The sequence below is a fragment of the Pseudonaja textilis genome, chromosome 5 (assembly GCF_049901715.1).
Source record: "Pseudonaja textilis isolate UNSWEBS1 chromosome 5, rPseTex1.2, whole genome shotgun sequence".
Classification (NCBI taxonomy): domain Eukaryota; kingdom Metazoa; phylum Chordata; class Lepidosauria; order Squamata; family Elapidae; genus Pseudonaja; species Pseudonaja textilis.
Window position 1 is genome coordinate 21,814,086 of NC_141994.1, and position 12,031 is coordinate 21,826,116.

A 12,031-nucleotide genomic window follows, 5' to 3' on the forward strand; every position below is an offset into this window, starting at 1 on the left:
GATAACAAAGCTCTGGATCGATCCAGAGCTCTGTTATTGGCTGCAGAGGCCTTCAAGAAAGCCTTGCCAGCCACAGAAGTTCCTGAAGGCCTCTGACAGCAAAAAGGAGGCTGGGGGTGGCCCGCGCAAGTGAGGTGAGTCAGTGCATGACATCCCCCTGAAAATAAGACCTAGTGCCTTTTTTTGGTGGGAAAAAAAATATAAGGCAGGGCCTTATTTGGGGGGAGAAACAGTAGACCATAGAACGATAGGGCTGGAAGCGACCTCAGAGGTCTTCTTCTCCAACTCCCTGCTCAGGGGAGGAGACCTTATACCATCCTGGTCAAATGGTTGTCTTGTCTATCTTTGAAAGCCTCCAGTGATGGAGCACCCACAACTTCTGGAGCCAAGCCGTTCCACTGATTAATAGTCCTCACGGTTAGGAAATTTCTCCTTAGCTCTAGGTTGGGTCTCTCTTTGACCCATTACTTCCACCCATTACTTCTTGTCCTGCCCTCTGGTGTTTTGGAGAATTACTTCTAAGAATCATAAGAGTACAAGGACTTCTGAGAAGAAACTTATCAATGTCCTAATACCAAGATATTGCTACATCTCTTTCCAAAACAGCAAAAAGGTTATCATTGTCCCCAAAACATTTGACTTGGTTGTTTTTTTTTTTAAAAAAGAAATCTGATTAAGACGGGTCTCACCGGAAAACTTGGCTAATGGTTTTGTCCATTGTGAAACCATTGTGAGTTGTTGGGTAAGACGCTTGAGGCTGGCTTTTGTCAAGTCATGGGTTTTCATTTCCTAAGAGTTCTGAGCTGTTTTTTTTTTTTGATAAGTTCAAGGACAGATGCAAATGTTAATGTCCCCTAGAGGATAGATTTTATGGAGGAACAAGTTTTTGAAATGGAAATAATTACAGAGCCTTAGTTCACAATTGTTAAAGTGGGGTGGTTTTTTTTTACTGCTTTATTTTTTTTTTGTATTGCTATGGGAGAAAGAATACTAGATAGAAGTGTAAAAGCTAAGACCTACTCCTGCTTTTAATTGGCAGGTACACATTCTGATCATGGCTAATGGTTCTAAAATGCAGGTAAAATCACAGGAAGTTGCATCAACTTTGAAATTACATTAATCTTCCACATTTATCTAGTTTTCTTCTACCCAGTTTGGTCTAGTGGTTCAGGCAGCAAGCTAGGAAATGGGAGACCGTGAGTTCTAGTCCCACTTTAAGCCAAGAAATCCAGCTGGGTGACTTCGGGCCAGTCCCTCTCTCTTGGCCCAATCCACCTCACAATGTTGTTATTGGGAAAAATAGGAGTAGGAAGACATATTAGATACGTTCATATATATATTGGCCCAATTGTTCTCATATATATATATAGATTGGCCCAATTGTTCTTATATATATATATATATATATGGATCTTTAGTTATTCGGGTTTTCTCACGCGTAAGATTGGCAGTATCTAGCCTAGATACTGCCAATCTTACGCGGGAGAAAACCCGAATAACCAAAGATCCACATACAAATTCCCCGCGAGAACCTCAGAAAACATACACACACACACACACACACACACACACACACACATATACACACACACACACTCTGTGTGTGTGTGTGTGTTTTTTTTTTTCTATATGTGTGTGTATGTCTCTCTCTGTCTGTGTATATATATGTGTGTGTGTGTGTGTGCGTGTGCGTGTGCATGTGTGTGAATGTGTATATAATATATTATGAACTATTCTAAAAATACGAGTTCCAGGTATACTTGTAAAAGCAGAAACAGACATCCTGCAATCTCCAGAACTAAAATTATATTTATTGTACTTACTAAGCTTTTCTCAGCATCTGCTGACATCATCAGAGTATTAAGCTACCATTACAGAGATCTCTGCCTTTATATATCATTAATCAATTTAGCCCTTGCTCGTGTAATAGGCCCTTCCAACCGCCTCCCACCTGTAATTAACTCTGTTGTTTTTGCTTCCATCATGTTGGTCAAAGGAGGCTTGTCTCTTGTTGTTGTTTCCTCCCTTGTCAGACCCAGCCTGGAACGCTTATCTCTAGGAGGTGATGTTAACCTGCCAGCTATTGCAATTTGTTGCTTTGCTCATGACCTTGTGGTTCTTCTCCAGGGAGTCCTTCCTTCTCATGAGGTGGCCAAAGTCTTTTGAGTTTCATTTTCAGGATCTGGCCTTCTAAAGCAGTCAGGGTTGATCTCCTCTAGGACTGGCCGGTTTGATGGCCTTGCAGTCCAAGGGACTCGCAGGAGTCTTCTCCAGCACCTGAGTTCAAAGCCTTCCATTCTTTGGCGCTCAGCCTTCCTTGTGGTCCAACTTTCACAGCCATACATTGCACCTGGGAAAACCACAGCCTTGACTCTACACACTTTTGTTGACAGACACACACACACAGAATCCATAATTGACACATGACTCTCTCCATGCCGTTTCTCGTGTGCTCCATTCTCATGTTTCCCAGGGAAGAAGCTTCCCTTCTCCTTATAGCTTCCTTAATATCTTCCTTAATACAGGATTCCACACTCTGCACCTGGAAGTGGGGATGAGGTGCTTCCCTTTGCACATGGTCCTGCAGTACATTGACCATGGAGTTCTGCATCTAACAGAAAAGTACATCCTGAATCTTTGGAAAGGTAATGTTCCTTCTGCAGACTAGAGCAGCTGTCCTCAACCATGGTAACTTTAAAGCCTGTGGACTTCAACTCCCAGAATTCTGCTTGAAAAGGGCTGTGCTGAAATCCAGTGTGATGACCCAGGGTGGGATACAAAATAAACACAGTCACAAAAAACAGGTGAAGCCCTTTTTATTCCTTCACTTTGCTTCCAAGCTCCAAATATCCTTGACTGGAGACAAAAAACTCCCACACAAACAGTTACAAGAAGGAAGGAATGCCATTTGAATTATAAAGAGTGAAAAAAACAACACAAACCAGGCAAGATAAGGGCTGGAAGACATTCACAGATATCAGAACACACACTGGGAAGGACACTAAATTCAGAGAGGAACAATAAACTAGAGATATTTCCATGTTTTGTTTTCAGCACTTGCCCGTACGCGTGTCCATCATCTTAACCAGTTGTCACAGCTGCAGCCCATGAAGAGGATCAAGGCCCTCTCCTTCTGAGTAGACCACATCTTTCCCTTATCCTCTCCTCCCTACATGCCCTAGGATGGAGAGAGGATGGGCCTGGATCTTCCTCTGACTGCCCAGCCGGCCTCTACCCTTCCCCAGTCTCCTCCACAACCTCCGGAGCCACACTTCCACTCCCTGTCAGCTGTTCCTCTTCCTCAGAGTCAGTCTCCACCAGGGGCATGACATCCAAGCAGGATTGCTAGCCCCAGGGAGGACTTCAGCCCTAGACCTTTTTCAGCCCTAGAGTGCAGTAGAGAAGAGTAGAGTAGAATAGGAATAGAGAATAGAGTAGAGTAAAATAGAGTAGAATAGAAATAGAAGTTGAGAATAGAATAGGAATAGAATAGAGAATAGATTAGAATAGAGAATAGAGTAGAAACCTCCACTATAAACTACATAAACATGACTAAATAAATAAATAACTAAATACAATCTTACGTCTATACGGTACGATGACCATAACTTAAGTCAAGGGTCCCTTCATTTAGTGTTTTTGTAATTTGAGTGGTTGCTGAATGAATGGCTGTTAAGTCAAGGACTATTCGTACAGATTGTAGTCTGCGCCATGGTGGCGTGGTGGTTAGAATGCAGCATTACAAGCAAACTCTGCCCACTGCCAGGAGTTTGATCCTGATCGGTTCAAAGTTGGCTCGGCTTTCCATCCTTCCGAGATTGGTAAAATGAGGACCCAGATTATCGGGGCCAATAGACTGACATTTGTAAACAGTTCAGAGCAGTATATAAATCTTATGTGCTATGGCAGTTGCTTACATAAATAGTGGCCACTACTACATGTAGGCTAAGCATGAGGATAAAATGTGCCTCTTAAGAATCTTACCGTTTTATAAGAAGGTCTCCATTCTGGGGAATTGAAGTCCACAAGTCTGAGACCTCTTGTATTGAGCGATCCTTTTTAGAGAGGAAAAAAAGCATCCGGAATAGGGAATCCCTGATAATGCAGCCTGTGGTTTTAAATTGATCGATGTACTAGGAATTTGTCGTGAGTCACGGCCACAAGGCTTACTCGGTGTTGCAAGCATCAATGAATAAGCAAAGCAGATGCACATTTGAACACAAAAAAAGCATATTTCTTTTGTATTTCTATGCCTTTTGATACTTGCAGTATTGCATGTTTGACACTTCTGATCCTTATTTTTTTTTGATACTTTCCTCTGAACTTTTTGATACTTGCAAGATAGCAATGGCACATAGACTTATATACCCTGGGTCCTTTGATCATATCTTTTGGTTTATTTTTAAGAATTGGACAACACTGAACAGAACGTGAAGCTGAAGTTAAGTATCCTTACCAGGCTTCCCCAGGTAACTTACTAACTAATTTCTGTATTTAGTCAACCCATCTTGTATCTCTTTGCAAAAAATAAATACATTTTTGGTTGATTCCAGGTAAGGTCAGCCAAGACCTTCTATTCTCTTCTAAAATATTATCGAACTAGGAATGGAATAATGTACTTCTCATACATTTTTTCCAGTTGGTTGGGATCTGTACTGATAAAAAAATTCTCCAAACCAAACAACCCAAAGTCTTGGTTGGCCTAGAAGAGATTTTGGTCTGAATGATCAATGTTCAACGTGTTTATTTTATCTTATGTCATTTTGGTTTTCACTAAATGGATGGTTGTAAGCTGAGAACTACTGGTATCAGTTTGTACTCTCTGTGGATGCTTCGGAAGGTCATTCTGTTCATATAAGCCAGGACTGTCAAACTTGACGGACAGCGGTGCCTCTGCCAGCAAAAATAGAGCTCAGGGAGGCCCCACATGGCCTCCCTGAACTCCGTTTTCACTGGCAGAGGGTTGCAGGAGGCCATCGCGGCCAAAAACGGAGCCTCGATGAGTGACATTGAGCTGGTCACCTCCCCCCCAGGCACCCCCAGGTCAGACACAACCCTGATGCAGCCTTCAATAAAATAGAGTTTGACTCCCCTGCTATAAGCCATAAACTACATTTTTCAGTGCCATTGTAACTTCAAACAGTCGCTAAATCAGTGGTGGGATTCAAAAACGTTTACTACCAGTTCTGTGGGCATGGCTTGGTGGGTGTGGCATGGCTTGGTGGGTGTGGCAGGGGAAGGATACTGTAAAATCCCCATTCCCACCCAATTCCATGGGGAAGGATACTACAAAATCCCCATTCCCTCTCCACCCACTAACCTGCTTTGCAGCTCTGTTCTCCTGTGCAGGGCAACCAAAGAAGACGCAGCCGATCAGCTGGGACTCAATGGGAGGCAGAGAAGAGATGGGGGCAGGGGAGGTGATATTTGCCGGTTCTCTGAACAACTCAAAATTTCCACTACCAGTTCTCCAGAACTGGTCAGAACCTGCTGAGTACCATCTCTGCACTAAATGAATGCCTGTATCAGCACACACTGACAGCCTGCAAGCCAAGGACCACCTATAATGTAGTGTAATATACTACATTGACCATAATAGTATAACTTAATCTAACCACACCTAATCACAGGGCCTTAATGGGAATGGCTGGGTTCGGCTTTTTAAATGGCTAGACTACAGTTCTTTCCATTTTTCCTTTGCCGAGCTCCACTGCACGCAGAGTTATTTTAGAAAAAAATGCCCCATTTGAGAGCAACGTGTTCATTTAAAAAAAAACCAAAAAACAGATTTGTAAGAGTTCAGAGAAGCTTGGTTTAAAATATTTCTGTTATCTTAGTTCAACTGCTCTAAACTCAGGTGAAGACTTGAAAAGTTAAGCAATTTTTCAGATATAATTCCCCACTCCCCCCTATCATGCATTTAAAGCCATTCACTGTTTTTCCTTCTATTAAAATGTAACAACCCTGTTTAAATAGATCTTGAGCAGTTCGTTGTTTTATTATTATTGTTGTTGTTATTGTTATTATCCCCTCAAATATGATTCCAATTTCCCTAATGTTGAATGTATTTCTTTATTTTTTTTAAAAAAACCACACATTTGAAAGTTTTTTTAAAAAGTCTTCACAAGAAAGATTTAATGTCTAGAAAGCTGAAAGGAAAGAAAAGATGATAATCAGGAATAAGATGGATGGACTTGTCTATGGATAGTTCACAATTTACGACCACAATTGAGCCTGAAATTTATGTTGCTAAGTGAAAAAGAAAAGGTTAAGTGAGTTTTTGCCTCATTTTAGGACTTTTCTTGCCAAGTTTGTTAAGTGAATCACCACAGTTGTTAAATTAGTAACCCGGTTGTTAAGTGAATTTGGCTTCCGTTGACTTTGATTGTCAGAAGGTTGCAAAATGGAACCACGTGACCTCGGGACACAGCGAGCGTCGTAAATATGAACCACATGTCCCATATTGGAGTATAAAACAGGGGACCACGGGATTGTTGCGTTGGCCATAAAAGTGGAAAATGGCCGTGCGTCATTTTTTTCCGTGCCTTTTGTAACTTCAAACGGTCACTAAACAAGCTGCTGTAAGTCGAGTATAAGTGGATATATGCTTGGAAAAGTTGAGATACTAAGCTAGGGGAGTGATTGCCAGGGAGAAAGTCTATTTATGTGATTGCACAGGGGGTCATCCCTGATTGGATGGCCCTTAAACAATCCAATCTATAAATATTTTAGAGGAAGCATTGTGTTCCAGGAAACAAATTGGAAGTAAGTGCAGAAATACGTTTTTCTCATATGCTTGTCTCCTTAAACACTTTAAAGAGAAAATTATCTATATTTCTGTGGCTAGAAATCAATACAGCTATCTCTTCAGTATCCCATTTCTGAATTGTCTGTAAGAAGCCTAAGTGAATCTCTTGGTCTAAAGGATTTTAAACCTAATTGTCTCTCCCTCTTTCCCTCTCTCTCTTTCTCTCCCTCCCCCTCTCTCTGTCTCTCCCTCTCTGTCTCTCCCTCCTTCCCTCCCTTTCTCCCTCTCTTTTTCTTTCTTTTAAATTTCTTCCGGTAAGGTTCCCTGTCTATTTGAACGAACAAGACGGCTCGAACTTTCTGACAGAAAGGAATTCTTTATTTGGTTGTATGAAAAATACAACACCAACACAAAGCCACTTCTGTTTTCTCACTGTATTTTCTGTTTTGGAGAAGGGAGAAAGTCAACAAAATGACATTTTCTTCCAGAACAGCTGTGACATGTTGGAAATTATTTTTAGAGCCGTAGGTTCAGATCCCTTCAGCCGCAATTTCGTTTGGATTTTGAGCCAGGATTAATATTATTTCGACCTCTGTCTTTGGGGTTGATTAAGAAATGTTTGTGTCTCCTTGGCTCATCCGTGTCGTTTCAAGCAGGGCAAGTTTACATCATGTTTTTATAGGTGGGCTGGAAGAAAATTAATCGTACTAACAGTGCAAGGATGCGAGAATCTGGCATACAGAGTTAGGAGGACAAATCCTTGTGTGTAAAGTGATACAACCCTGAAAATGCTCCTACCGTAGGACAGGTAGTTCTCAACTGACAGAAGGCCCATTTCTGGCCTTCTGGGAGGCCCGTTTTTCACCCTCCCCAAGCCTCTGCACAGGCCCTATACTTACCTGGGGTCCAAAACAGGCCACGTGGGGGTTCCTGGGAGGGGAAGGGCAGGGCCAGCCAGGGGTGGGATTTGCTGGTTCACCAAACCGGCCATAAAAGTAGCTACGGGTTCGCCCAAGCCGGGGTGAACCCGTAGCAGGCCCTATCCCTGTACCATCACATCAGCACCCGTGAAAATACTATTCCCACAAGTACATGTTTTACGTATAAGATGAATGAGTTATGGGGCTTCCACTCTTGAAGGAACAGATTCAATTTCTCTAAGCTGAAGTTCCTATTTGATATTTAAACATTCCCCCCCGTCTCCCTTCTTATTTTGATCATGCAGGCAATTGGGTGCAAGGTTTGTCAGCTGTGGAACCATTCTTTGAGCACACATGTTATGGCAAAGAACTACGTTAAAGTCTTGTTTGAGAAACTCGGCAGTAAACAGGTAAAAAGCTTGAACACCTGTTAAGAATACGGGTTAGTTTGTCATCACCCCTTTTCTTTAAAAAGAAGAAAATTGACCTCCAGTATCTGAAGAACAGAAAAATACTGCAGTGAGATTCCAATAAGTGTTCACACCTTAGCTTTTTTTGGAGTTGAAATCTCCAGCAGGTTCAGTATAGCAATAATACTTAGACTTATATACCACTTTAAAATGCTTTAAAGCCTTCTCTAAGCGGTTTACAGAGTCAGCACATTGCCCCCAACAATCTGGCTCCTCATTTTACCGACCTTGGAAGGATGGAAGGCTGAGGCAACCTGGAGCTGGTCAGGATCGAACTGCTGGCAGTGGCCAGAGTTTGCCTGCAATACTGCATTCTGACCACTGTGGCATGAGGAAGGAGAATAAGAAAAGAATAGGGGAGGGAGGGAGGGAGAGTTTGTCTACAATACGGAATTCTAATCAATGCCACCAGGAAGGAGAATGAGAAAGAAAATAGAAGGAAGGAAGGGAGGGAGGGAGGGAGGGAGGGAGGGTAGCAACAGCACCTAGACTTACATACAGTGCTTCACAGCCCTGTCTAAGCAGTTTACAGAGTCAGCCTCTTGCCCCCAACAATCAGGGTCCTCATTTTTTACCCACCTCGGAAGGATGGAAGGATGAATCAACCTTGAGCCTGATGGGATTTGAACTGCCAAATTGCAGGCAGCTGATAGTCAGCAGAAGTAGCCTGCAGTACAGCACTCTAACTACTGCGCCATCAAGGCTCTATTGCAGGGCTGTCAAACTCACGTCGTCATGGGGATGTCACATGATGTACTGGGACTTTTTTCCCATTTGCTAAACCATGTGGAGGCGGAGCCAGCACGTGAGGCATCCGGCCCACGGGCCATGAGTTTGACACCCCTGCTCTGTTGCTTACAATAACAGAGTTGGAAGGGACCTGGGAGGTCTTCTAGTCCAACCCCCAACTCAAGCAGGAGACACATGGTTGTCCAACCTCTTTTTAAAAACCTCCCATGTTGGAGCACCCCCAACTTCTGGAGGCAAGTTGTCCCCCTGGTTAATTGTTCTGATTGTCAGGGAAATTCTCTTTATTTCTGGGTTGCTTCTCTCCATGCGTAGTTTCCATCCGTTGCTTCTTGTCCTGCCCTCAGGTGCTTTGGAGAATAGCTTGACTTCCTTCTTCTTTGTGACAGTCCCTCACATATTGGAACACTGCTGTCACATCACCCCTAGTCCTTCTTTCTTTTCATTAAAATAACTTTGCTTCTCATTCTTCTAAAAGACTGAATTCCTCGAAACGTGGAGTTAAATGATAACCATTATTTGAATGCATTGTCTTTTGCAGTACAATATTCCATTTACGGACAGAATATCACCCCAAATTGAGTTTCTCCCTCTTAACTATTTGGTGACTATCATAGTAGAGATGGAACATCAAGGTAAGTCTGTTTTCTTCTGTTTTATTGTAGCTTAATGGAATTTATCTTGGTTTAGATTGTAATCGTATTTAAAGTCATGTACTGCATGTAGGTCAGGGATGTCAAACTCAAGGCCCACGGGCCGAATCTGGCCTGCAATGTGGTTAGATTTGACCCGCGTGGCCCTCCTGGAAAATGTAAGGGACCAACCCGTGCTGCTTTGGCCTGGTCTACCCATTGCAAAGAGGAAACATCAGGCCAGCACGGTTTCGGCCTGGTCTACCCACATCACTTCGGCCCATTCTACCCAGTGGTGGGATTCAAAGAATTTTACTACCGGTTCTGTGGGCATGGCTTGATAGGCATGGCAGGGGAAGGAAACTGCAAAATCCCCATTCCCTCCCCATCCCAGTTGCCTGCTTTCCAGCTCCGTTCTCCTGTGCAGGGCAACCAAAGAAAACCCAGCCGATCAGCTGGGATTCAGTGGGAGGCGGAGAAGAGATGGGGGCGGGCCAGTCAGAGACGGTATTCCAAACTACTCAAAATTTCCACTACCGGTTCTCCAGAACTAGTCAGAACCTGCTGAATACCACCTCTGGGTCTACCCAATGTGAAGAGGAAACATCGGGCCACGCCCACCCAGCTGGCCACGCCCACCCAGCTGGCCACGCCCACCCAGCCAGCTATGCCCAGTGAGTGGCATCTATTTGGCCACGCCCACCCAGTTGGCCACACCTGCCAGGGCCTCAAGGTCAACCACAGCCCTGATGTGTCCCTCAATAAAATTGAGTTTGACACCCCAGATATAGCTTAAAAAGGCCACACAATTGCAATCTGAAATTAGCAGCTTTAGTTTTTACTAATGACACCAGTGATCAACTCCATCCCATAATATTCATATTTCTCTGCATGGTCCTCTCCTAGGATGGGCAGCTTCTCTGGAAGAGACCAACATGAACGCAAGATTGGTTGAAGAGGTGGCACTCAAACACACTACAATGCTCTTAGGCCTTTAACTGATTTAATGACCACGATGAAATTACGAATCCAATAGCATCAGAATTTTGTTCTGCCTTTAAACGTATAGACAATTGAATTCCAGAGAAGATACGGATACAAAGCTGTAATATTATATCTGAAAGAGATATCACAACTTCTACTACTGGATGTGAAATTGTTCTGAATGCAAAATATTTTACATTCAGATGCGTTGGAACTTGAAACTGGATTGATTTTTTTTTTCATTTTCAAACCTCACCTGGAAACAGCCTGTTCCAAAGATGAAAAAAAAAAACCCTCTTTTTTTTAATTAGAAAAAAGGGTATTTTGGAATTCAGAATAGAGGTCAAGCTTCAAATGTTTTGTGCCTCGTTATAATAGGTGCACTGAAATATTTGAAATCAATTTTTAATAATCCAATATTAAAATAAACGGGAGTTTTCTCAGTGTAACATTACAAGAATAAACTGAATCTGAATTCAACGTCGTATTTATTGTTAATAGGCCACTGAGGCCCCCAAAGCAATTGCATTTCTGAGCAATTACAAAGAGAAGATTAAATAATTAGGAGTAAATATTGCAATAAAATGTGCCAATGTTAGCATTTAAATTCTTAACGATGAGACTGAATAATAGAATGGAGCAATGAGGAGCTGGCAGCTATTACATTATGTATATATGAGATTCACACATGAACAGGGTGCTATTAAATATTGCAAATGAGAAACCAACCCTTTTCTGTAAATGGAAATAAATGTATAGATTTGGAAACTAGGCTTTGATGTCTTTATTTGTTGTATTGGTGTCAGAGGTTTTGTGTGTGTTTTCTAATTTGTTTAAATACACCACAAGGAGAACAGGTTTCTTACAGAAAGCAACAAAAAGTCAAGATAGGATCCCAAACCATGCAAACGCTTAGCATTTAAGATCCACCCCCCCACCCCACCCCCGTTTTTAACGTGCATTTAACTTAAATTGGGGCTGTCATCTTGGTGTTTTGCTGCCCTTGCAACAGAGCTAAACTGCTACTTTAGCACATTCATTTCAACATTCTGCTGTCTGGGTAGTCCTTGGCTTATGTCCAGAATCGAGCCCATAATTTCTGTTCTTACACGAGATATTTAAGTGAATTTTCCCTATTTTGCAACCTTTCTTACCACAATCGTTTAAATGAATTCCTGCAGTTCAGGGGGTGGGATTCAAATTGGTTAACAATCGGTTCTGTGGGTGTGGCTTGGTGGGTGTGGCTAGGTGGGTGTGGCTAGGTGGGTGTGGCCATGTGACTGGTTGGGCATGGCTTTTTTTTGCACACACAAACACACACCCATTTTTTCCTTCCTGAGCCCCAGGGAAGCCTCCTGGGGGGTGTTTTTCCTCCCAGAAGGCTTCCCTGGAGCTCAGGAAGGGGAAAAAATGGATCCGGGGGTGGGGGTGTAACAGTATCCCCCATGCTCCATTTTGGGGTCTTCTGGGCCTCAGGGAAGGCTCCTGGGTGGCGCTTTTGCTCCCAGGAAGCTTCTCTGGGGCCCTGGC

At 42.9% G+C, this 12,031-nt stretch overlaps 1 protein-coding gene across 7 annotated transcripts in view; it reads left to right on the forward strand.

Annotated features, from left to right (window-relative positions):
• The window catches only part of GSAP (gamma-secretase activating protein), a 66,921-nt gene extending 55,652 nt beyond the window's left edge, over window positions 1–11,269 (forward strand). For 5 of the 7 annotated variants that reach the window (XM_087934267.1, XM_087934269.1, XM_087934270.1 and 2 more), the window contains exons 27-31: window positions 2,526–2,645; window positions 4,408–4,469; window positions 7,974–8,078; window positions 9,427–9,520; window positions 10,424–11,269. In XM_087934267.1, the coding sequence (XP_087790393.1) occupies window positions 2,526–2,645; window positions 4,408–4,469; window positions 7,974–8,078; window positions 9,427–9,520; window positions 10,424–10,515 (473 nt within the window). In that variant the 3' untranslated portion in view covers window positions 10,516–11,269. The other 2 variants (XR_015743792.1, XM_087934273.1) reach the window with 2 other exon arrangements.
• The last annotated feature ends 762 nt before the right edge of the window (window positions 11,270–12,031 follow it).